The 24,492-nt window shown below is 43.8% G+C and overlaps 11 protein-coding genes across 11 annotated transcripts; 2 read left to right on the top strand and 9 right to left on the bottom strand.

The window, feature by feature from the left end:
• Positions 1-43: 43 nt before the first annotated feature.
• On the top strand, positions 44-881 carry K450DRAFT_271043 (uncharacterized protein; the record flags this gene model as incomplete). The annotated part of the gene is made up of 5 exons (XM_051592988.1): positions 44-76; positions 138-204; positions 273-412; positions 485-593; positions 661-881. The coding sequence occupies 5 exons, from the start codon at positions 44-46 to the stop codon at positions 879-881; spliced, it is 570 nt and encodes a 189-aa protein (XP_051445476.1).
• A 59-nt stretch (positions 882-940) lies between these two features.
• Positions 941-2,000, bottom strand: K450DRAFT_237190 (uncharacterized protein). Its single transcript, XM_051588384.1, has 5 exons — positions 1,775-2,000; positions 1,640-1,697; positions 1,430-1,572; positions 1,241-1,357; positions 941-1,170 (listed from the first exon to the last, which is right to left on the bottom strand). Exons 1-5 carry the CDS (start codon positions 1,898-1,900, stop codon positions 1,000-1,002), a joined length of 615 nt encoding a protein of 204 aa, XP_051445475.1. The 5' UTR covers positions 1,901-2,000; the 3' UTR covers positions 941-999.
• K450DRAFT_237188 (uncharacterized protein) lies at positions 1,946-4,358 on the top strand. The gene is made up of 7 exons (XM_051588383.1): positions 1,946-2,090; positions 2,158-2,828; positions 2,913-3,098; positions 3,187-3,495; positions 3,563-3,828; positions 3,916-3,978; positions 4,042-4,358. The coding sequence occupies exons 1-7, from the start codon at positions 2,044-2,046 to the stop codon at positions 4,063-4,065; spliced, it is 1,566 nt and encodes a 521-aa protein (XP_051445474.1). The 5' UTR covers positions 1,946-2,043; the 3' UTR covers positions 4,066-4,358.
• Positions 4,359-4,640: 282 nt separating this feature from the next.
• K450DRAFT_237185 (uncharacterized protein) lies at positions 4,641-5,483 on the bottom strand. Its single transcript, XM_051588382.1, has one exon. The coding sequence runs from the start codon at positions 5,347-5,349 to the stop codon at positions 4,942-4,944; it is 408 nt and encodes a 135-aa protein (XP_051445473.1). The 5' UTR covers positions 5,350-5,483; the 3' UTR covers positions 4,641-4,941.
• A 918-nt stretch (positions 5,484-6,401) lies between these two features.
• On the bottom strand, positions 6,402-10,440 carry K450DRAFT_279932 (uncharacterized protein; the record flags this gene model as incomplete). Its single annotated transcript, XM_051593348.1, has 1 exon — positions 6,402-10,440. The coding sequence occupies exon 1, from the start codon at positions 10,431-10,433 to the stop codon at positions 6,402-6,404; it is 4,032 nt and encodes a 1,343-aa protein (XP_051445472.1). The 5' UTR covers positions 10,434-10,440.
• Positions 10,441-10,644: 204 nt separating this feature from the next.
• Positions 10,645-11,686, bottom strand: K450DRAFT_237183 (uncharacterized protein). The gene is made up of 4 exons (XM_051588381.1): positions 11,473-11,686; positions 11,361-11,413; positions 11,010-11,293; positions 10,645-10,935 (listed from the first exon to the last, which is right to left on the bottom strand). Exons 1-4 carry the CDS (start codon positions 11,563-11,565, stop codon positions 10,730-10,732), a joined length of 636 nt encoding a protein of 211 aa, XP_051445471.1. The 5' UTR covers positions 11,566-11,686; the 3' UTR covers positions 10,645-10,729.
• A 307-nt stretch (positions 11,687-11,993) lies between these two features.
• On the bottom strand, positions 11,994-12,728 carry K450DRAFT_237179 (uncharacterized protein). The gene is made up of 2 exons (XM_051588380.1): positions 12,566-12,728; positions 11,994-12,501 (listed from the first exon to the last, which is right to left on the bottom strand). Exons 1-2 carry the CDS (start codon positions 12,651-12,653, stop codon positions 12,359-12,361), a joined length of 231 nt encoding a protein of 76 aa, XP_051445470.1. The 5' UTR covers positions 12,654-12,728; the 3' UTR covers positions 11,994-12,358.
• A 308-nt stretch (positions 12,729-13,036) lies between these two features.
• K450DRAFT_237175 (uncharacterized protein) lies at positions 13,037-15,133 on the bottom strand. Its single transcript, XM_051588379.1, has 2 exons — positions 14,321-15,133; positions 13,037-14,255 (listed from the first exon to the last, which is right to left on the bottom strand). The coding sequence occupies exons 1-2, from the start codon at positions 15,006-15,008 to the stop codon at positions 13,267-13,269; spliced, it is 1,677 nt and encodes a 558-aa protein (XP_051445469.1). The 5' UTR covers positions 15,009-15,133; the 3' UTR covers positions 13,037-13,266.
• A 98-nt stretch (positions 15,134-15,231) lies between these two features.
• Positions 15,232-17,149, bottom strand: K450DRAFT_279929 (uncharacterized protein). Its single transcript, XM_051593347.1, has 3 exons — positions 17,075-17,149; positions 16,426-17,004; positions 15,232-16,344 (listed from the first exon to the last, which is right to left on the bottom strand). The coding sequence occupies exons 1-3, from the start codon at positions 17,097-17,099 to the stop codon at positions 15,356-15,358; spliced, it is 1,593 nt and encodes a 530-aa protein (XP_051445468.1). The 5' UTR covers positions 17,100-17,149; the 3' UTR covers positions 15,232-15,355.
• A 718-nt stretch (positions 17,150-17,867) lies between these two features.
• K450DRAFT_237167 (uncharacterized protein) lies at positions 17,868-20,074 on the bottom strand. Its single transcript, XM_051588378.1, has 7 exons — positions 19,788-20,074; positions 19,635-19,696; positions 19,450-19,519; positions 19,218-19,363; positions 19,054-19,138; positions 18,837-18,992; positions 17,868-18,766 (listed from the first exon to the last, which is right to left on the bottom strand). The coding sequence occupies exons 1-7, from the start codon at positions 19,883-19,885 to the stop codon at positions 18,013-18,015; spliced, it is 1,371 nt and encodes a 456-aa protein (XP_051445467.1). The 5' UTR covers positions 19,886-20,074; the 3' UTR covers positions 17,868-18,012.
• K450DRAFT_237153 (uncharacterized protein) lies at positions 20,073-24,136 on the bottom strand. Its single transcript, XM_051588377.1, has 11 exons — positions 23,990-24,136; positions 23,757-23,915; positions 23,376-23,624; positions 23,213-23,288; positions 23,071-23,133; positions 22,888-22,923; positions 22,294-22,811; positions 22,013-22,213; positions 21,061-21,915; positions 20,821-20,925; positions 20,073-20,752 (listed from the first exon to the last, which is right to left on the bottom strand). The coding sequence occupies exons 1-11, from the start codon at positions 24,099-24,101 to the stop codon at positions 20,259-20,261; spliced, it is 2,868 nt and encodes a 955-aa protein (XP_051445466.1). The 5' UTR covers positions 24,102-24,136; the 3' UTR covers positions 20,073-20,258.
• Positions 24,137-24,492: the final 356 nt, after the last annotated feature.

Here is a 24,492-nt window from a genome sequence, read left to right as displayed (position 1 = left end):
ATTTTTTTTATTTTTTGGGATTTGTCCAACCATTCAAGGCCAAATGCTGAGAGCAACCACATACCGCACCAGCTTGGTAAGATGCACGGAAATGACCCCGCGAAGGAGTTATCGCCAAACTTATGCTTTCGTTCTAGAGCATTTGCAAGCTGAGCTCCCCAAGCTTTGCTCTTCGACCCATTCACACTACTAAACCTTCCGATGGTAAGCATAAACCTGCCTATGATGCAAACGTAAGCCCCCCAAACCTAAACAACTGTCAAATGTATCAGACCTCACCACCGACAAACTTCCTTCTCCTTTGAACGACGTTTTGTATCAAAAAGTGGAAGCGGATATGATAGGAACACCCGACCCTATCTCAAATTTACGACCAGTCAAATACTTTGTTGCAGCGAATGAGACACCAGAGGTAAAAACAGCATTCCCTTGCCACGTTTTACTTAGACACATTAATGTACTCACTGTTGATGGAAATTTTCAGGAGACGGAGTGGCGGTTACATCGTCAGCGTGTAGACCAATTCAATGAAGACTTTTGGAGTTCCAACAATGCGTTGTTCGTTAATGCGAAGGCCGAATACGAAGAGTCAAGTATGTGGAATTCATTCTATAAAAGGCTTGAGTAGACATGGTGAACTCAACCCACTTTCGTTTTTAGTCAGGGCTCGTGGAGAGAAAGTGACGGCTGAAGCACTTTCTGTGTTTTACAAAGATTTCCTCGACAAAGCTTACGACCGACAAATGGCGTATAACAAGCAGTGGTGGAAAGAGAATATCGGCATGTTATACCCAGGAGCAAAAGCAGCATTCAGACAGCTAATGCAAAAAAAGAAGCAAGAAGCATTACCCCTTAGTTTCTGGGACAAAAACTTTGAATAGAAGACAACCACCACCGTAATATCCCCCTTCCGTCCACCCCATCATTGACTGCATGTAAATAGAACTGAACTGACGATGAGAGGAACAAAAGATTCATTATTACACGATTGGCTTGCTTTTACAAATTGGCAGTGGTGTGCTTGAAAAGCAATTTGTTGACTTTGGTTGCCTCCTGGTATTCCTTGACGATGTCTTGGATGCCCTTGAACTTTTCGTGCTTGGCATCTCTGACAAGCTGGAATAGTATGGACTCGGAAGTGGTGATGACTGCACCTGCCTGTCTCATTCTCTAGGTGAACGCAATGTCCGATTAGTGAACAGAAAGTTGGATTTCCAGCAAAAGAGGATTGGGAACTTACAGCCAAGGCAATATCAATTTCTGGGTGATTTTGAGACGAAACACCATCCGATAGCACATGAACATCAACGTTATTTTCCAGCAAATCCAAAGCAGTTTGAAGGACACAGACATGGCTCTAAAAGAAGATGTGAACTTTTAGTGTCCCGTAGGATATGACCCAACTGTGCACAATTGAAATTGTCTATACCTCAATACCGAAAAGAATGACGGATTTGATGTTGTTCTGCTTTAATGACTCTGCAACTTCAGGTAAGTACATGCTAAACTTGGTCTTTGGCAACACTGCTTTGGCATCCGACACGTCGAGTTCGGAAACGGTAGCGCCTAGACCTGGAGAGACAATGTGAGAAAAAAATATGGATTTGTACACCAGGGTATTGATGGATTATGAATTTACCTTTGGGGTATTGTTCGGTGACATAGACTGGCATATCCAGGGTTCGAGCAGCTTTAATCTTGTTGAGATAGTTTCGGTTACATAATGGGATATATAAAATTGGCTCTTGTGTAGACCCCACAAGTGGGAGCTTACCATTTTTCCGGCAACCGATATGACGGATGGAAACTGCCAGATACGGCCACGAAACTTTTCTTGAATGTCGCATACAAATACAGCGGTGGATTGGGGAGCGATGCGAGCGATCTTGGAGATGGACATGTTTAAAAAGTGACTCTCACAGGGCAGGGTTTGAGTTGAAGTCCGGCATCGCCACTAGGCAGGGTTAGTCAAAGCTGCATCTGTCACGTGGTTTGACTTTCGGACCTGGGCTCAGAGAAAAAAGGCGGGCAGGCAGTTTCACTATGGCTGTCCCCCCCCCATCCAGCCAGTCTTCCCTTACTATTAACAGGTCGGTATATTATGTTCAAAGGGAGTTCAGCAGAAGAACAAAAAGCTAAATGTGGCTGTTGTACTAGCATCGACTGCCTTGAATCCCCCTCGGTGGGACACACAATTGGTAACGATCGTCAAAATCAAGGCGCTCTCGAGGCGGGCCAAAGCGAAAATCACAATAAACACAGAGATTCCTTTTTTTTTTTTTTCTCGCTCTCTCTCTTTTACCCTTGTCCTTCTTCTCTCTCCTTTAAGGTCCTCAGTTGCCCTTTTTTATCCATCATGATGGCCGTGAAAGCTGACTACTTACTGAGCTTACGCTCAGTACGTGAGCAGACCAAGCAGATGCAGCACATCGTTCAATCAGGCAGGTTACAGCATTTTGACATCGATCTAGGGAAAATGGAAGAAGTTGTACGATTTGTCACGTTGCTGGTCAAGCGAGACTTTGACGATCCGAGCGATATGCCATCGCATTCAAGATGGAGACACTTTGAAGTGGGTGGAAAGCCAAGAATAAAACAGCTGGAGTCCTCTTGGGCATCAGTGACTCCAACAGAGAAGGCTAAACGTCTTATTGACCTGTGTGTTATGAGTGTACTACTTGACGTAAATCCTCTGCATCACTGGGCGTACCAAGAAAAATCAACCGGAAGAACTCACAAGCGAACCGAGGGGATTGCTATTGCTGTACTTGATCTTTTCAAGTCTGGTCTCTTTTCTAGTGATCCTGGTGATCCTAATCGCGTCGATGGTAAAGTTTATAAAAAAAGAAAAAAAAGAGTTCAGTTGAATACCCGCTTTGTCCACCCTCTGACTGTCCTACACTCTTCTGCAGCATCGGCATTAGCAGACTTGACTCTCGACGACTTGGCCAGCGGATTTCAGTTGAATGCAAAAAATACTTTGATTGGCCTCGAAGATCGAATCAATCTGATACAACATGTCACGGAAACAATGAAGGATTATTCCAACATTTTTTCGGGTAATGATAAGTCATCTTCTCGACCTGGAAATATGCTAGGTAAAAGATCTATTTATTTATATGACCTGCAATTTTACCATAATATGTCAAACCATGGATGATCACTGACGATCGCTCTCCTTTCCAGATTACATCTTGTCGCATCCTTCCACCGTTCGTTCAAGTAAAGGTACTGTGATTCAAATGGAGACGCTATGGTCTGTGGCTATCTTGCTGGGAGAACTATGGGCACAAGGCTCACCGGTTGAAGGAAGATCGGTTGGCGATGTGTGGCCATGCGAAGCGTTGAGATCTGCTGGCTTTTCGGATCCCTATGTGCCCTTCCACACCACCACCCAATGGCTTTGCTACTCCATCGTTGAAGTACTTGAAACTCAACTCGGTATCACAGTGGATGGCAAAGATCAACTCACTCCACTGACCGACTACCCTAATGGTAACATAATATTCTGTTGTGCATATTAAACACGTTTTATCATACCAAACCAACCTCTTACAACCAGGTGGCTTGCTTCTGGATACCGGATTTCTTACCTTGAAAAAAGGAGATCTGGAGTCGGGTCTGTCCAACTACCGACGTAACTCTCTGTTACCGGGGCAACCCAAGATGGAAGTCACCCCCATGTTTGATATTAGCGACCCTGTGGTTATTGAATGGCGAGCGCTGACTATCACCTATAGTGAGATGATAGCGTCTAAGGTGCGCGACAAACTCAAATCCAGGAAGAACTTGTCATTATCACAAATCCTCGAAGGAGGCATCTGGAACGTAAGTAACTGGTTACTCATAAGTGGATGGGGGGCGAACCTACCCAAAGCTTTATATTGTCGATACTGACATATTTGACATGCGCAGGCTGGACGGGAGCTGGCGGAGATTTCTAGGCCAAATACTCAAGAGCCGCCTATCGTTATTAAAGTAAGCTAGTCTGGGGATAAATATTCGATAGCCATCTCATTCACTGACAATAACATGCACTAGATCGAGAAGAACACCATGTTCTAGGCATACCTGATCTACCTATTATTACTAGCGATAAACTAGTAGGCATTTTTTTTATGATTTGAGAGACCATATCTCCTTCAAAAAATTTGTGTACAACAGAACTACTTAGCATGATGTGGAGAACGGTATTCTATGAACGGTGATATCCATTTTTTTTTCTCACACACACGTTCCATAATAAACGCATCCATTACCAACAGCGTATGGCGAGCACCTTGGCTGCTTATCGTTTTGCGTGATCACAGCCGAACGAGGTAAATTGTCTCATGCATCACAAAAGCTGTTGTCTGACTATGTTTCCATGCGTGTGTAATGCCAAGTAGGCGTGTTAAAAAAAAAGTGATGTTGGACAAAGGCCGTTTAACTCACGATTAATTGCAGCGTATGACAATACTGCGCACAAACCTTAGGCAGTATCATCAGACAAATGGAATGCAGTTTCGTCATGGGGATGGGGTTTCGGCCGTCGTACGATGGAGGACACTTTTCTTGTCGTATCCTGTGAATATTTTGCCACAAAAGCAACACAACAACAGAATGTTGCAGGATGAAACATTACAATTATTTGTGTACTGATAAAACTCCGTCCAAGCACGAAAGGAACAAATCTGCATCAAATCGTAATTATTTTTTTTAGAGATTGAGGACATACAGCTTTAAATTCAAAGAGCGCCTCTGAACAATGAGGACGACAGAAATTGAGGAAAGGTACCATTTTTCAATTGTCCACAGCAGACATCTTGAAATAAAAATAAAAAAAACCACAATAGAATTGTGCGAATTTTAGGTGGAAGGCGAGGGCAAAAAAAAACATTCAGAGAAAATATACATAGCGGGAGCGTGCTTATAGTACTAAGTGATAAGAAAGGTATGAGTTTAACATTGTCTTCCTGGCCTGCGGTCGTCGACAAGGGGAATGACCATCAATTGTTCCTGAACAAAATCTATCATTGCATTGGAATACTCTTTTTGAGTCAGTTTAGGTTGGATCGATCCAGTGGCTGATGTCCAGCATCGCGAACAGAAATCGTCATCCTGAACCATGTAGCGATTGCAGGTACTGCACTTGCGGTGGCAACGAGAGCAGAACCAGTCAGAGGAGAGGGCAGTATCGCAAGTTCCGCAAATCACTCCATCAGTTAATTCGGCAGTCTTCCTTGTCGGTGACATGCTATGGAGAGAAGGACGAGTTGAGTGGGGGTATAACCTTTTTGAATTTAAAGAGAGAATGGAAAAAGGGAAGGAACGAAAATGAAAGGAGATTTTTTTTTTTATTTCATTCATTCCTTCCTTTTATGTGATTCATAACCGGACATAATATGAGTATAACCAGCTTTTCCGTGCCTACACTGACTTACTTTCTATGGCCCTCCGCAATGACCTTGCTATATTTGTTCACTGTCTCGTGTTTGTTTTTGTACCTTTTATATTTCATGACGGAAAGAGGTGGATGGAGGAGGAAAAAAAAAAAAAAAGCGTCGGTAGGGTTTGGTTCAAAGTGAGTTTGATTGATGCAATGCAAGATGATGATTGCCACATGCTCTCTTTTGCGGTCCAACTCCCCAATTTTTATAACCTACCTACCCCGATTTTTTAAAGTTCCATGGTGCTATAATGGGAGAGAACTCTGTTTTGCATGGTGTTGATTTGATTGAACTGCACATTTTGTGGGATATGCGATTGTCTGGCTTCTAAACGTAACTACGGCAAAACTTATTCCGTGCGTTTACACTGGGCGGAATTTCTGTTGTGTGTCAGCCCTAGAAAAGAGTGGTAACTGACATGTAGTTGATAGCTGACTTTTCTATTGAAAAACCCCCTTACATCTTTTTCTTTTTAATATGGGCTGTACAAACAACATGGTTTTGGAAAAGAAAACGGCGCGGATCATGTGTGCAGTACAGTAGCATGCCCTTCCGTGCCAATTTTTTTATAACCGGGCGAAATATCCTTTGAGCCTCAAAATGCGTGGTGCTCATCGTTTGCTGCGTGAGTAAACCGACAAATAACGCCAGCCTAAACATGCATATCGATTTCTTGTAAGTTTTCCCAGTGCGGTATCATACAGAAAAAGTATGATCATGAGTTCTTTATCATTCGCATTTTTAAAAAGCTGGTTCATGTAGGACACACTGTAATGGAATGCATTAATGTCCGGTCCCCATGTATGCAACAACCCGTTTCGTTACACTGTTGTGACATGTTGCAGCTATCGAGAGACGAAGAACCCTCAAGAAAAAAAAGAAGGGAACTTCCATTTCTCTTTTGTTTTTCTTTTTCTTGTGCCTACGATGTTTTTATTTTGGTTCAATCAAACATAAACACACGTAATGCATCTAAATACTCGTGTTAGCTAATTCCGAAGGAAACGGCTGGTCAAAAAGAGGCTGTAACACTTGCAAGTCTCGCAAAAGAGAAGGTGGGGTAGTATGGTTGGAATATGCAAATCTCAGATGGTGCAACGCGAGCCAATACAATGCACCATTTTCACCACCATTCATATCGACTTTGGACACTTTCCTCGTGCAAACGGCCAGAAGCATATCTCGCAAAATGCTTTCATTTTGTTCAGGAGGCTGTACATACGCTTGAACTCCTCCCAGTAAGTCCGTGATGGGGACACGAATGGTCGGTAGGGTATCAATCAAATCGTTCCACAGATGATGTTTGTAATCGATTGGACAGCTGGACATCAGCGGAAGCAACAAGAGTCTGGCAAAGGAGCGATCACCATAAGATATGGCAGCGTATTGAGCGGCAAAGTCCTGATAGAACTGGTAAAATGGTACAGCCGCTTTTCGGACATGACACGAACTGTCGGACCAAGCTTCCTGCAATGATGCATGCAGCTGTGCAGCTGACATGCAATTCAGCCACTCTTGGATTCTTAACGTCACATTGCTGTCGCGGAACAAGTCTTGTCCATCCTCCGGATGGCCAAAACCCACTTCCACTTGGACGTTTCGACCTGATCTCTCGCCAAGAAGGAACAGCTTCATGAGTGAAACGGCTACAGTGGTTAAATCTTGGTGTCCACTAAACAGTTTATAGATTTGAAGCGTTTTGTCCAACGCTGCTGTGACAATATTAGGCTCCGTGGCATTGTAGCCATGTGGCAAGTCTCGAAGTATCTCCGACTTATCCGCGTGATAGAGCTCGTCAATGGGAGACAATAACAATGCCAACACATTATGAGGTATTTTAGTATCTTGAATACCGCTTTGCACCATGGTTTCGATGAACCTTCCATCATGTAAGAACAGACCTTTGGATTCTTGCAACTTAGCGTCCGACCCAATACATTCCTTGTAGAACGGTAATAGTACACCATCATCATTGCTTTCCTTTTCAGTCGTTGAAGACGTTGAAAGAACGTGGTTTAGAATCCATTGAACTGGCCACTCATCTCCGCTGGATGATTTGTGCATGAAAAAACCAGCTAAGATCGACATGGGCTCTATAGTTGATTTAGGTAATGCACGTGTACTCAATGTCAAACTGGTTACAGAATAAAGGTGTGACCATACAGTCTGAGCTGGATACTTTCGAGTGTGTCGGCTTTCCATCCAACTGAAACTGGTATGGTGTGCACCGAGATAGAGTTTCGCAATTTGGTCGATCATAATGTGTGCAACCTGATCATGTATTAACCATTCACATGCTTGTTGCGCGATGTTGGCTAATGGAATCCTACCATATGATCCCAGCAGCTGACTAAATCTAGCCACAACATCAAGCACAATATCTCTCTTGCTTAAGCATTTGTAGTGATCCAGAGTGTCCGGCCCGTATATCCCGGAAAGGTTGGTGTACTGCACAGGTTGTGGACGGCTTGGCCATGACTGTCCAAGATGGTCCAAAAGACGTTCCAACGCCGAGAGCCAGCTCGACTGAAGAAGGCTATCAGCAATAGCAACCCAGGTATCCTCAACGATTTGTTTATCAGCGGGAGGATTAGAATCCAGATATCGACACCACGTCGCAAGATAGCCAATGGAGACTGCTATGAGGCTGAGTTGTGCATCGTCTTGAAGATCCGTATCCTTTTTTGTACTAATAGACACCAAATCGGCAGCACTCTTCTTTAGGATGGAAACAATTAGTTCATGGAAAGCCATTGGTTGCGCCCAGCAGATATCATGTTGAGGCAGCGTTCGATGAGTATCGGATGCATCGTGAAGATACGTTTCTAATAGCGCGATCACCGAGATACTTCTTGCGTAGGTTAGTTCTGCCGCCTTGTCCCATTTTTCATTATCCAGTGTATCCTTGGCCATGATCCACAGTGGTATTTTTGGTGCCAGATCAGCCATCACATGGCAGTAGAGACCATAAGCAGCAAGCAAGCGGTACAATTCGAGCGTTGCCAATTGTAACTCAAAAGCGTGTATGACAGCTGAAGGATCGGACATGGCGGATGGAGACAAAGTGAGGAAACGAAGCGTATTATCAACATGACCAGTTTCGATACAAACACTGATGGCAATTTGTTTTTTGGCAGCAGCCATAGCGTGTAAGAAGTGAATCGCTTCCAATGATGGCCAACCAACATTAGACTTATTGGACGACTGGCTGGAGGAAATGATGGGCCATTGTGTGTTTTCAATACCATGGCTAACAATCAGGTCGACTATCTTGGGCTCTTCCACAGCAATCATTTCGCATATGCTATCACTGGTCCTGGCTAAGCGTTCAGTAATGGAAATAAGTCGCATAACGGTCCAGCTATCCAGCCCACCAGGTTGACACATGTGCTCCAACAGATAGCGAATTCGAGGCAATATGTTCATCTGTACTAAGGCTGATATGACGTCCTTTTCTGCCAATTTGGCGTGTGCTTCCATTGTATTCGCTTCTGGTTCCTCGGTGTCATCATCGGCGGAAGTGTTGTTTAAAGTATCAACCGCATTGGTAAATTTTTTATCCAGGCCAGAAGCAGAGGTGGCGCTGTCAACTTCACCTGCGGGGATTTGCCAAATCCTCTCATATCCTCTATCCAAATTAAAACGAAGATGTTTGTACATGGAAATATCATCATCATCGTTGCAAATGAGAGAAGCAAGGGCGTTGATAGCAGCAGCAACGGCTCCAGTATATTTGTCGTCCAAAGCAGCTCGCAAATAAGTAGCGCCTTTCATATCAGATATAATAAAAGACCAAATGTTTCCAGAGATCGAACGCCCATAACCTTGCTGTTTGGTTTTCTGTATGATGCGCGAAATGGTATTGAGAACAATCACTCGCTGAGAGGATACTTGACTTCGCATAAGGTGGAACAATTCCGGGATGGTGTAGCCAGCCTCATTCGGATTCTGCCCATGGTGATGCAAACCTTTATGGACAGGAACGGATTTATCTGTAATAATATTTCCGGCAAAGTCAAATCGAAGTTGCGCAGCAGCGTTTGAAAAACTGGGTACATCTGTCGTTTGATCCTGCTGCTCGCCAATGCCCATCCAAATCATCTTTTCAGGTTCAGACTCGACATTTTGAAAGTATTTCTTCTTCATAGCGATAGGATGATCTTCCTCCATGACATCCGCGGCAGTATCGATGGTATCAGAAAACTGTACCTTTTTGACATTAGGTGAAGCAGATGGAGTGTCTTCTTTTCTCTCACTCATTGGCTTCCTCTTCATCAACTTTTCTATCAAAGCCGGGTCCATGGACGCCATCAATTGTGCTCGAGCAGCGATAATATCCTCCTCCGACATTGCATTGATGGCGTTGGTATTCTCTTCGTGGATATCTTGATACTTTTCGTTCACAAACTCCTCATCATCCTTCGATGGTAGGTCGCTTAAAATGGTTGCTTGATCTTTCTCCTTGTTGAGTTTTTCGTCCATTCGCTTTCGGAATTCGCTTCGATGTACAGGTTGTGGAAATCCAGTGGATTGTCGAGCGCGATTGGCGAAGCCTAGGTCAAAATCCAATTTCACCACATCTTTCTTCGGTTCCGGGATGCTTTCTTTTACAGTGCCGATGACATTTCCCAGCATAGAGTTGACGTCAATGAGGCGTTTAGTAACGAGCGGCTCCTCCTCCTGCTTTGGCGCGCTCTCCGCAGTATTGGAAGCTTGAGCTCGACGAGAAGCAAACAGGGACTTTTTCTTTCCACTCTTCATCTTCCTATCTGGTCGTTTTTCCGGGACAGCTTCGAGTTCTGGAACGTCCTCTAGATCGGGCATACCCAAATCCTCCTCCTCCTCTATCTTTGCAGGTGTTGGAGCTGATCCAAATACGGGCGGTGGCCGTCGAATAACCTTTGCAGCAGGTGTAGAATTCATAGAGATAAACTCTTCCTGAAGACGGAGTAGATCCTCTTCATCCTCTATGTCTTCGAGCCTTGGTCTAATGGAATTCTCCATGTCTTTGTAAGCAATGGAGCGGATCTTAGGGATAGGTCTGCGAGATTTTTGGCAGAAATCGTGACTGTGTTTTAAGCGAAGGTACAGCTTCTGTTGAAGGATCAAAAAGATCTCTGCCTGGTAGGTAGGCTGCAGCACCAGCCAATATACATCAAGTAACCAAAGTCAATAGCTTCTTCAATCACGCTTAAAAATTTGTCAAAAATACCAACTCTGATCGTATAAATTCAAAAAAATAATGTGATAGTGCTTTATCAAAAACAGTATTGTACAAAAATGACATAAAAAAAAACATTCTACTGCTGTGACCTAGATTTAAGGTATTTCTGGCATTTCTTCTTCAGTTGAGCAGCGGTTTGCTGGTATTCATTGAGCTTCTTGTCCCAAAACATGGCCTCGTAGTCGTCTCCATGCTTTGCAATCAGCTGAGCAACCCAATCTGATTCGAATTGGGTCTGGTGTCGTTCAACGACGAGTGCATTGGCAGCTTGTTCCTCAAGAGCTATAACAAAACAGGTCAGATCACAAATAACTCATCACGAAAAGTAAGTGTCCGGGTGGCAGCATATGACTTACCTCGAACAACGTCGGTCTTGGCTTCAACCTTCTCTGCTTCCTCTTCGAGGATCTCATCGTGCGATTTTCTGTCACCAACAATGATTCGAACAACATTGCCTTCGTCGTCTCTTTGAATAAAACCTTCACCAGGCTTGAGTGTCTTCTTCAACTTTTCAATTTCTTCTTCTGTAAGTTCCTTCAACTCGGTAGGCTCTTCTGCTTCCTCAGGCTTAACAGTATTCAAAATCTCCTTTCCTCCTGTTGTTCCATTCAACGATGTGAGCAAACCGAGCTTTTCGTAGCTGTTAGACAGGAAAAGTTAGGATGAGAATTTAAAAATTCGTTCAATTAATGAGGTTTAACTCTTACTTTTGTCGCAGCGTCTTCTTCTTGTCCCAGTTGGCTTTTATAATGTCATTGCCCTGCAGCTGAATCAGTACGTTTTCACAATCGGAATCCAGGCAAGAATGGTTTGACTTACAGTTATGACGACCTTCTTCTTATGCTTGTTGGCGGTCCTTCGGGTAACCCGATTACCAGATCTGTTCATCTTTCTCTGTCTAGGATTCGCCATTGTGCTGTTAACTGAAGGGCTAAAGTAAGATCTGGTTCACTTTGAAAAAAAAAAAAAAAGTGCCAAATTTGTGATCGTGACTGTCACATTCCCTTTTCCGACCTGTAGTATCTTAGCGTTGAACCTCGGCTGTACGTACGTTTACAGGTGAAGCTTTCCTTTGCATGTTGTCTTCAAGCGAGTAGAATATATGTGTATTTTAGTAAATTGAACATGCTCCTATACGATCCTGAGCTCCATCATGCAGCAATAAGGAATACCAACACATATTGAATAGTATCGTCCTTTAAAAGTCGCAGGCATCCTAGGAAATCGCATTAGTTACCTGCTTCGGCGGAAACATCTCTTGACTATATAATAAAGGGCACGCTGTAGCAGAAAACATTAAACCTTTATATTTTACTACTTCAGAAAATCATGACGGTGCTCTTTCAGTCTGAACATGCCCAACAATGATGAGTGTGTGCCATGCGGCGGGCACTTAACGCCATAGGGGTTTCGTCCTTGAAGTATCCTTCCATTCTATATTGGTCACTATCTTTGAACCGTCATCGGTGTCATCAATAAATGGGGTTGGAACTCTGCAAGAGGCTCTACCTAACATGTTTAGATATGCAGCACTCGCTGTCGATGACGTTAAGGTCGCCTTTAGACCCGAATCCATTTCGCATATATATCCCATCACTGACTTTGTAGTAACCCCCCATTCAACACAAGCCTTCACGTAAGTCTTCGTTCAAATAGTTTATATACAATGCTTCAATGAAAATGAGCTTGGATCCAAGATGTACATCTATTTCTTCTTTTGTTCAGCCCTCTTGTTCATTTCGTCAAACTTCTTCTGGGCTTCCTTGGGGATGGGAGAGGGACGTTGCTCCTTGCTCTGTTCTTCCTTTCGAATCTTATCGGCATGCTTTTTGGCGAGTTCTGGGGTCTCTGTTACAAGAACGTAGACTTAGTGTGGAACTCCACGTAGTGATCTTGGTTTAACTGTACTTACGTTTTGACTCTGCTGACACGGCAGCGGATCGAGAAAAGGCTCTACGTGCAGTTGTGGAGTAAATTCTTTGTAGGGAAGTGCGAATCATGTTTAACTGGAGTGTTGCTGTCAAAGCTGATATAGCTCAGTGGAAGAGAGAGGTTAGGGATTTTATACGGAGAGGATGAGGAACCAATGACGTATTGGTGAGGGAGAAATGTTGCATTTTTTTTTTTTGGGGGGGAGCGAGGCAATGCCGCACTGGCTGGGATTTGGACAATTGCCCTAGCGTGGTGGCCCAAGTCCCAAAAAATAATTAACACTAAGCCCACGCATTTTTGTCCACAGAAACACCCTGTTCTCCAGTAACTGGAAGAAACCTCTCATACAGCAGTGAGTTGCTGTCAAAGTGACACTCCAACCAATGTAGCCGCAGAATAAATGCAACGTATCTTACCTACAAGCATGATCAGCACGCTACTCCGATTGGGTGTCTTATCGCGCATTGATTGGGTTGGCGGGCAGGTAGCTCCTACAGAAACGAATAGTATGGGCTGTTAATTCGAACATCGCGTACCGAATCGATGACGTTATTACTGTATTTATTAGAGCAAAGTGGTATGGAGGAAAATCAGTAGGCACTATATGAAAATGTACAAAGCGGTGGATAAGAGGTCAGGATCACGAGAGAACAATCTACTGTCTTTGATCCGGCAGACGCACTATACTCTTGAAAAAAAGCTACAGCTGGAATGACCCATAACAGACCGAGTGTGCTGAATAGTATCAAGATCAATACTGCAGCAATCAGCAACCAGGCGTCTAAGAGAGGGACAACCAGCTACGACCCGTCTGACACCAAAGCCGGTAATCTTGGTTGAGGAGGATATATCAAGTGTCGTAACGTGCTTGCACTGGGCCAGGGCTGTCATGACTTCATCGTTGGCATTAGGGAGATCGTTGAGCACTACGTTTCTCAGGTTAGGACAGGCGCGAAGCAGTGACACCATGGTTTCCGAGCTGAAATGACACCTTGATAATTCTAAAACCTGAAGTTGAGGCAGCGGCTGTAGGCAGACATGTTGTAGGCCATGGTCCGTCAAGCTGGTTTCATACAACGTAAGTGCTTGGATCTTTTCGCGGCATCCAGTGATGATAGGTATGAGCTCCCAGTCATAGAAGCATAGACATGCTAGTGAGAAGACACGGATGTTGGCGGAATTTCGTTCTAGCTCTTTTGCTTCTCGAGCAGATAGAGTGTTGGTTGTATCGGTTCTCAAAGCCGATGAGAGCCTTTGTTCGATACGAACACGAAACTGTTGAAGATATGGAAGTGATAGGATAAGGCGGTGGATAAATGTGCCAGGTATGCCGTCCGTGTAATGTAGACTGAGATTTTCCAGGTTAGGAAGGGAGCCGATATATCGTACCATTGGTCCAGCAGTGTATCCTCCAGCAGCAGGCAATTGTGTTTTAAAGTGGAAGTTCTTGACAGATGAGGCTGCACGACTCGGATATTTCAACTCGTTGTAGTCCAGGCGTGTATAGTTTAAGCACACCAACGTCTCCAAAATATCACATTCTTCTATGGCTGCACATATGTAATCGTTGCTACTTGTAGCATCCGTAGCGTTGACATATCGCAAGGTCGACTTGTTCTGCCTTAAAAGTGATTGAGCAGTAGAATGTGAAGCTGACCAACCTGTAAAATCTATTTTGCATTTCATGAATGATTGTCCGTTGTGCAAAGCCTTTTCATTTACAATTAAAGCTCACCTATATGCTGAAGACATTGAGGGGCGTTCAACAAGTCCTTCATGGGCTCGTTGCCTCTTTGCTTCTTGAACGATATTGATCCCAGCGCAATTGTATGAACTCCAGCTGACCCGGCACGTTTCAAGTAAGTGGTAAAGGCAGGAAAGGTAATTCGGGTGGATGGATTCGTGATGGTCAAGTCGCGCCAGATGGCAGGCGTATCTCTCAGTATCTGGTGCCAGTAGCGGCAAACGCGCATCGAACGTACACGGTCTTGTAATGGAAGAGAAAGAAAGATGGAATGTATCAATTCCAACGGTAATAGTGGCCAGTAGTTCTGGATGGGGGTGTCAATATCTTTGGATGTTTTAAGTCGTTTGAGAGCCGGGTATAGCTTGTCAAAAGCGGGCACACGCCTCAGACTGACACCAATCACTTGCTGAGCTTTATCCTTCTGATTCAAATGGGTGAGTACTTTGTATAATCTCAGGTATCCCCTAGCCTGAGTTGGTTCGAGTTTGACGATTAAGCGTGCATCTTCTAATGCATCTTTATGCTTTCCAAGTCTTTGGTTTGTGGCTGCTCGGCAGTCCAGGACAACTGCGTTTTTTGGATTCGCCTTTAATGCATTTGTATAATGCCTATAAGCCGATCTGAAGTCGGATTTTTGAAAAGATTCATTGCCTCTCGCGAAATCGGTACTTGACATGCTAGCGCATTTGGGTGCAGTCGCACTTGTACCTTATGATCTCGTGTGAGTTGTACCGAAATTTTACGCTGACTTCGAAACCGATCGATCTAGTATGCAGCCGTCTTATACAATAGCGAAACCGTTCCATATGAATGAATGAAAACATATGATGCTTGCAGTTATAACAGACAAAATACGGACCACATTATTCATGAGAAGGTTCCCAATTACTGCAACAATACCAAGAACGATTTGCACATGTATATTTCAAATTTTTCTTGTATACATACAGTGGTAAAGTAAGCTAAAATAAGACCAGAACAATATCTACAGTTTCTTGATAATATAGTATTGCAACGGTTTACTTAGGAAAAGATGCAGTTGGTTGTCCCCAAAGTAGCCCGAGTATATTCCATTGCACTTGGTTCAAATTGATTGGGACCAAGGAAGCATACTTTTTGAAGAGATTTGGACTTTCCAACCAAGAGTCGTAAGCCTTTGCTGGTATATAAGGGAAAAATAGATTTGGAAGAAGCAATATTGACGATTTGAAGAAAAGCACAATCGCCCAAGCATGATAACAGTGTGTTGTTCATGCCTGTAAGGTACATAAGTTCGACTTGTACAAGTTGTGGACAAGATTCAATGGCCAGTTTCAATCCATCCATTGATATGTTTGGGCAATGTGCTATTCTTAACGTATGGAGGCAAGGGAGTTTGAGTGATGCCATATGCAAGAGAGCTTGGTCGGTGATTTTTGATACGGAAATCTTCAAGACCGCCAGCCGTTGGGAGCAGCCGTCCAGGACAGCACTGAGTTCATCATCACATACTGCCAATGCGGAAGGCGAGGAAAAGGACAGGTATTCCAGGTTACAAGAGTTGATGGTGATTTGTTTAATGTACTCGGCGGTAAGTGACTGTGTTCCTATTTGTGAAGGGTATTCGAATCCTGGCCAAAGAGGCATCCTGATGTGTAGTTTTCGAATGCTTGGAAGCTCAATGATGAATCCAGAGAGACTCAGTGGGTTGCGTATTCTTATGGAGTTAAGTGTGACCTCCTGCAGATTGGGAAATTGCCGTAATCTAGAAATTAAATTGCTAGTCACTCCAAACGATCCACTTGCACGTAAAGTCTTCAAAGATCTCCTCAAAGGTAGTTCGAGATCGGGTAACAATTCTGGATAGCAGTTGTAGTATTCGATGTGCTCCAAATTTTCCAATGTTAAGATGGCATGTTTCCAAACAATCTCAATCCAAGGCAGGTTGGAGAGATTTAGGTAGCGTAAGGACAGCCTTGCTTCATTGAACAACTGTAGACAATCAGGTGTAGGCAATCTCCAGTCCGACATATCTAGTGTCAATAAAGATACATGTTGCGATTAATGGGCGTATTGCCAAACTGACATCATGATGCATGAATGCGAAAACATACCAAGATATTGCAAATTGCCAACGCCTTGTTCGAGCAATGCTTTTATGAATAGTCTTACATCGAGTTTCATCGCGGTAGAAGAGCCAAGAGACACTTTTCGAATGCCATTTTGACCAGCTCTCTTCATATAACGCTCAATTGTGTCCTGATCAACGCTATACTCGTCATCACAGCTCATTTCCTCCCAAAGCGCACGAGTGTACTGAATGAACTGATTCCATTCACGGCAGACTCTCATGCAACGTACCAATGAATCAAGGGGTAGCCATGATAAGATTGATATGAATATTTCTTGTGGCAGCGGCGTCCACCTTGGCTGTAGGTGGTAAGCCGTCGTACCATAAGGCCAGCTCTGCCTGTCAGGTAGTGAGTAATTGAAGTCGGGGTCTGTGAAGTGTAGCACGACGTCTGGTAAAAGTTCATCCACTTGATTTGGAATGCCATGGTAGGTCGATATTGTTGGGTGCGTTGGAAGTGAAGATTTGTTCTTTGTTAAATTACATGTTTCTGATGTAGCACTAGACTGTGGGCAGGAATTTGGTTCTTTGTGCGATCCAGTACATTGTTCAGGTCGGCGATCTAAGTTTGTGGTAACAGGTTATAAGCGTCAACTACTAATTTCAGTAACCGCCCCACGAAGTTGTCCTACCTTGCAAAGACGTAAAGTTTGCCATGCTAAAGCTAATCACAATCTAATAACAAGGCAAACAGGTGTCAAAGCAACTGCCAAAAATACCTACAATGGGTGTATTTTTGGCGGTGGCTGGTGGGGCCATTAGCCACTCTCGACCAACATGAAAAGCATTGTAATGCTACTATTCTTATGACAAAAATCAATTTAATAAGGGATGACCGAATCGTAGGGAATACCTGGTGAGATCCAAAAAATTGGCGGTGGTGGCATTTTTTGTATTACCTGCGTTGGAGCTGTAGAATCCTCGGTAGTTATGAGTAAGCCGAGTTCAATCTCAGTTTCGAGGAATTGATATCTAAAGCTAATGTAAGCATCAAGTTATGGGGGTCATCTAATAATTACAAAAGTCTTGGTATTAACGGAGTCCCTTTGAACAGTTGCATCCGAGTATCTTGCGCCGAACTTCCCCATCCTCATGCTGCCGTTCACACGTCTCATTCTTTACCCGCATACCCCACTACATCTAGATCCCGTGTGTCTACTTGGCTTGGCTTCTTTGATGCAAGGTGCCCCCCCTTTCCTCACTCGAATAGGAACTCGCGCGAATTATCGCAGAAGCCACTCTGCCGGTCCTCGAAATTTCGCTTGTGGGTGCGTTCTCTGAAAGTCTTGGCAACAGCAACGGTATCTTCAAAAGATTTTCCACTCAATGTTGCACGAGCCAAAGCAAACCAAGGAGGCGTCGGATGATCAAAGTGAATAAAAAAAACCACAAAAGTGTGTGCTATTTTAAAACAGATATTATCGTTTGAAATTCTACAATGTATGTACAAGTTTTTGCCACTAACTGAGTTAGTAACACAAGGCAACAACCAAATTATCTTTTCTTTTTTTTTCAAAGTCGCACTGAACGGAACAATTAAAAAAATTAATGCACAGAGCAAAACTCCCCTTCATGGAAACAATGGATGGGTCGGGGGGTTCATATGTCTGGAGTCGAAAGGTGAATCGACAGGATACTCGTGCCCTGGCCGACAAGGTTCTTGTCGTCGTTTTGGTGACTGCTCTCCTGCTGCAGTTATGAATTCTGGAGGTGTGTTCGGTTTGGATGCACCAAGGTGATACTGAGCAATGTCAGGCATCACTTGATGAAATAACGGGAATGCAGTTATGGGTTCGCGATGTATAGATATATTCATTGGCGAAGTACTTCGTATGGGAATAGGAAGAGCTGCTATATCTTGTAATGGCGCTTTTAGATATGGTATGGCACCAGGTGGAGAACCTCTGTAGTGTTCTGATGGTGGTTGTTCTCTTGGATACACCGCTGTTGGATAGTCTGTTCGTTGCGGTGTTTCTCTCTGATATTCTGACGCATAGACTCTGGGTGGTAGTTCCCTTGGAGGCTCTGTAGCATATTCTCTTGGTCTCTCGCCTTGGTACTCCGGGTATTCTCTTGGTTGTGGTTCTCTTGGATGTTCTGATTTAAATTCATTGGAGGATTGCTCTCTTTGATACTCCCGTGCATACTCCTTTGGCTGATCCCGCTGCTGCTGGGGTATGTGAGGTCTTTCAAATTCCACTTTACGATCTTCGATATTGACCGACGTCTCGGAAGGACTGTCGTCACTCAATGGGCTACTTTGTAGTCTTCGTTTACCATAGGGTTTTTCACTCTCTGGCTGCTTTCGTTTTCTAGGTGATGAGCTGTAGAAATGTCAGAAACGTGGTGGCGGTTGTTATATGTCACACATACCAGGGATGCAATGCCACTTACACTTGGATTCTATGCTCCTTCCGTATACGCATTCGAACTCCTTGGTCTGAGAACGAACGTGATAAGAAGGTTGAAGGCAGTGGCCCCGGAAAATGTCTTGGGGCATATACAGTGAAGATGTCAGATAAAATCGTTTTCCTAGTTCTGACTACAGTACTGTGGTGGAAATTTCATTAGAAATTGATAGCGGAGCGTTCTGACGAGAATTCAAACTTACTCTACTATTTCGAACAAGCTGAAGAGCAATCGAAACTCCCCTTCCTCCTTTACGGCCAAATCACCAAACACAAAAAATGCACCATCTTTTGAAAAAAAAAAAAAAAGGAAAAATCGTTCCGTTAGAAGGATAGATTGTAAAAGGTTTCAGTATGCCTATCTTACCACTATTATCAATATCCTTCAGTCGGTGCAAGGAGGACACAATGGTGCCAGTGAGGTAATTTTGGACAGGAAGGTACAAATTTGTGTGGTCGTGCGGGTGGACAAGATTAGCACACATGAAGTAATGAGGGCTTTGCGTGTGGTACCTGAGGATGGATAAGGTTATTACTCCGGCTTGGTTACAATGTCTTGGCATTTCCCTTTTCTGTGTAAATTTTGCCACGATACTTACTGTTCTTCCTCTGGGTCAAGCCCATCCAGTGACATACGCAAAATGGGTGGCGGGTCAATTGGTCTGCGGTCTAATAGTTTCACAGTCAGCGAAAATGTTTTCCCGGACAATGAACGAATTTTCTTCTGATAATCTTCCCACTTTTTCCCCTCTCTATTAAAATCAATATTCAAAAAGACACTTACCACGCTCAGGGATCGTGCAAACTCTAGCATGAGCAGGTTGTTGTCGAATAGTGAGGGTATGTCTAATGAATTTTGTTCGGAAGTGGGATAAAATATTTTGGGTTTGGTAAATATTTTCGTTGGGTGCACTAAATTAAGACCAATTTTTTTTACCCTGACGAAGGCGAAGTTTGACTAGGAATGAATTTGTATAAACTGGACGCAGAGGTTGAACTTGATCCAGACGTAGTCCGCGTGTGAGAGTTTGACATTTTGAATATCGGAAAAGAAAGGAGTGAAGGATAAAAGAGAGAGAGAGAGAGAGAGAGAGAGGTGTGGAACAAGAACAGTAGTGATGAAAGAATAAACGGTTTTAAAAGCTACCAACCCAACTAGCTCATGGACATGCCCCCCCCCCCCAAAATTCGGTTCTACAATTTTCCAAGGTTCTGCAGCAAAACGCACTTTTGCAGTTCTCTCCGATGGGATAGGGAAACACTTTTTACTGAGAAGGTATTCGGTCACGCCCGTCATTGGGTTTTCATTTGGATACCCGGCACTGGCAGATTTCCCAATTTAATCCCAAAAATAATTTTTTTTTTTTTTTTTAATGAAAAGACGCCTGGGAGATTCATGGTCCGTGGCTTAGTTAAGCTCAAAGGCAAAGCTAGACACAAGTTTTAAGCGTTCGGCTGAGAAGTTCAAGGCCATTCTCATAAAACGATTAGCAACAGTGGGTTCTTTTTCTAGCATTCGATTGAAGTCTTGCTTAGACATTTTCCAGAGAACAGAGTCTTGTTCAGCGGTCAGCGTCTTGGTGCGGGGGGATTCGGTAAACAGTCCCAGTTCACCCACAATAGTGCCAGGCAGAATACTTTCCGTGGCAATAAGCTGAAGTCGCTCTGAATCCTCAGTGCGCTCGAGCATGCTGCTTTTTAGCAGCCCTTTTTCAATTATATACAAGCATGTCGATGGTTCACCGGGAGACCAAAGGATGGTACTGGTTGATATAGTGACTCGTACAAAGTAGGGTGCCAAATGCATATACAGATCTGGGTTGGCGCTACTTGAAAGCTCTCCAAAAGCTTGGGTCATGATGGCAATTGGCTGGGCCATATTGGATTGCACCACAGGGGCATCTGATATGCCAAATTTAGGACTCCGTGTCACCGATTAAACCAATAGATCAATCATTAATACTGCTTACCATTGAACACCTTTTGGACCGCTTGGACCAGCATATTCTGTCTTGGCGATGATGCTACTGTACCTCGTAGGGCATCTCTGTCAGTTGAATCACTCTTAACGGATTCTAAAAAAGAAACAATACATTTTAGAAATTTAGGGATATGAACTTCCGTGGCGGGGCGGTTTCCTTTTCCATGCCTAACACACGCGAGACCACCGCACTTTTTGATGCCGAAAATAAATGAAACTCCCTGCTTACTTGCTATTGTAGCTTGTCGACGCTGCTGTGCCAAGACAGCATGCTTGGCATAATAAGTTTCCAGCAATATGTTTTCACACCATTCCAGAGCTTCGTTTAAAATAGCGAAACATTGTAAATTGTTACCGGCTTCTTCTTCCGTGTGCATCATTCCTGCCTTCCAAAGAGCATGGCCGATTTCGGTATCAAGGTCAACATTGCATAGCACTAGATACACGTCTTTTGATTTGAGAAGACGCTTGAGTCGAACAAACGCTTCGGAAGCACTAAAGTCAATGCCTTGAACCAACTTGAGATCCAATACAAGGAATCGTATCGGAGTTTGCTCCCATGCCATTTGGTCTAGAGCATCTCGTATGCATCGTTCGACTTGGCCAATCGTGCCAAAGAACAAATAGCCTTGCAGTAAAACGATCATAATCTGGTTTCCAACTTGATTCAAAAACTTTTGTTGGCGGAACAATCTTCGCACAGTTGAATGAATGGTATTTCCAGAGTAGACCCCTCGAATGGCACCGCGCTTTGAGTTGGTCACCACAAAGAAGATGCAGGCCATAACGATGCCCAAAAAGATACCTTCGACGAAACCTAACCATGCCATGAAGAAGATGATGGCGCAAATGGTGATGTATTCAAAGTGGTGAAGATTTCCCCACGTGTCGACCAAGGCTTCCTTTAAGAGGTCCAAGCCCAAGTGGAAAATCAAAGCTCCTACCACCATAACGGGTATATAGCCAACGATGCCAGGTCCTGCAACCCATAAAATAGTGGTAGCACCAGCTAGCATAAGACCAGCAAGTCGACTGTCGCCTCCAGACTTGATAAAAAGTAAACTGTTGGTATATACAAGATAATCTAAAAGATAAAAGATAAGACAGTTGGTTATCGCTTGCTGGAGATAACAAAAAAAAATTATGGTTTGTACAACATCGCAAGAGGAAAATAAACTTACTTTGAACTGAACCAAGACATCCTGACAATGTATTGGAGATGCCATGAGCGACAAGTTCTTTATTGACATCAACGTCATCTCGGTTGGTAGATACGCCTAGCGCAGGGACGTTGATAGGAACATGGAGAACGCCAAAGAAAGTCAACGCCAACATAGCCGGTATGGTTGAAGATAGCGCAGCCCAGTCAATGGCGCTGAAGTCTAGAAGCCAACAATCGGGCACAAAGTTAAACCACAACAATATCATTGTTTTTTTTCCGCGGCTTGCTACGTCAGCTTACCGTAATATGTATAGAAATGCCAGAATGGAACATCACCCTCGACAAGAGGGAAAATCCAACCGTCGTTACGAACTTGGTCGACATCCAATCCTGCCACTAGGACAACGAACCAAAATAAGGATGGGACGATCATGAAAAATGCTGGGACCAATAACGGGTGCTTAATTTTATGCTGCAGTGCACGGAGCAGTAGTGCAACGCCAAGCGCTGAAGTCCACAAAAGCAGGGTATGTGTGTTGAGAAAGATCTCCTTCATGGTTGGAATATCGTAGACCATGCCACCTTCCAGTCGTCCTGATACTTCGATTCCGGTAGCCACCAAGAACCAACCCACTCCACCAATGGTACCGACCAAGATATGGCGAGGGAAAAAGCCTATGAGAGAACCAAGTTTCATAGCTCCCAAGATATAGAATGCCACACCAGTCATGATACTACTGATAGCAAATGCCACAATAGTAGTTGCTATCACTTCATGGGGCTTGTCCTCTCCAATTTGCCTCGTTATCGAATCCGCCCTAACCAGCAAAAAATAGATGAGATGAAACGAACGCTATGATAAAGCATGTGAAAAAGATGGTGAGGGTCACTTACATGATGTGGAGGAAAGGCACTACCTCAATCATCATACTTCGTTTTTTTAAATAATAATAATAATAATAAAAATTGTGATTTAGCCACACGTGGGGAACAACATTTCAAATCCATGGAGGAAAAAAAAAGGCACCCGAAAACGGTACGGCTGTTGCCATAATTCCATCTTATTGCTTGCCTTACCTTCCGTTACCTCCACCAAATATGCTTCCGCCGCATGAATAGGTCAACTGTGATACGATAGAACTGTCACCGCGGACAAGGGGGTCAGTAGGCAGCGGCATTATTCAAAAAAGCTGTCATGAAATGGGCACGGAGCTTTTACCTGACGAAAAACATGGATATACCATCTGGCCCAAATTTCGCAAAGATCGCGTTACTGGTTGGAAAAGTAATCATGCCTATGAGCAAAGATGATCTATTAGTGGCGTGATACAAAGCTGAGGGAAGATCTCTTGTAACCTGACAGATAAGGCAATGCTACATACCATAGGAGATGGCGTCAAGCAAATTAAGCAATAAGCCTAGAATCACCGCGGGTATGTATCCTGCGGGAACTACCACTGCCTCCCGCCATACATCCTTTGCACGCATCATTTTCATCCTTTTGATACCATGATTCCATACATTTGATCCATGCACTACACTTTCACGTGCCTGTCGCAACGGGCTTTTCTTCATAGGAGGTGGTAGTCGAATTTGTGGTGGGCTTTGAGGGTTGACGTTGAGTTCCGAGTCTACATTTATGGCATGATAGGCGGTATCAGATTGTGAACGACTTCGTAGTAGGGGGGTATCTTCAGCAGCTTCGGATAATGAAGCCGGCGGTTGCTGACAGTTGGCATTTTGAAGGAGTAGTGATAGATTACTGGTATGATTGACTGGCGATCCAGCGGAAACAGATAATGGAGGTGAGGCTTCAAATTCCAAAGGCTCTTCACTAGGGTCAGAATCCTCGAGAGCAATATTTCCAAGTGCGAGTGATTGCTTTCGAATGGCCTCTATAGAAGCACTGTATTTTTCAAAGGCTGTGAAGAACAATAGAGTGTCTGGGTTAAAGTCACATTTCGCAGTAGGGGGTGAAAGGAGATCTGTGCATTACCTATATCAGGTTGGACGTGAGATGAATAGTACGAGCGAGAGGGTAGATCTTTAGAAGCCAAATCTTCTGAAGTAACCGAGCCTTCAGAGATAGATGACCGTCTGTGATCCATAAGACAAGCTGATAAGAGAGAAGGGAGACAAAAATGAAAAAAATTGTGTTGAAAGACTCTGCTTATTTTCCCAAATTTCAATTCTCCGCCTCAATCCTTCCTTATTCATTCGTTCGCCTTGCTCTTTTGAAAGCAGAGCAAAATCTCAGTCGCCCCCCACAAAACTCGTCAAGTCTACTGCAACCATCGACTTTCTCTCGAACAACCGTCAAATTTTCCATACGGATTACTTGCTATGTCCTATCCTCTTTCTATGTTCCATCCACTGTACGCAACTTGCTTGTAGAAAGGAGTTTTCAAGTACACACGGGCCTTCCGTCCATCGCTGATTCTACAGTTTCAAGCAGCGATCCGGTTCGGTTATCCTTATCGGGGTGACACCATTCATTAT

This window comes from Umbelopsis ramanniana (genome assembly GCF_025399195.1).
Source record: "Umbelopsis ramanniana AG unplaced genomic scaffold K450scaffold_21, whole genome shotgun sequence".
Taxonomy (NCBI): domain Eukaryota; kingdom Fungi; phylum Mucoromycota; class Umbelopsidomycetes; order Umbelopsidales; family Umbelopsidaceae; genus Umbelopsis; species Umbelopsis ramanniana.
The sequence above is the reverse complement of the archived record's forward strand: the minus strand, read 5'-3'. Positions and strand labels throughout refer to the sequence as shown.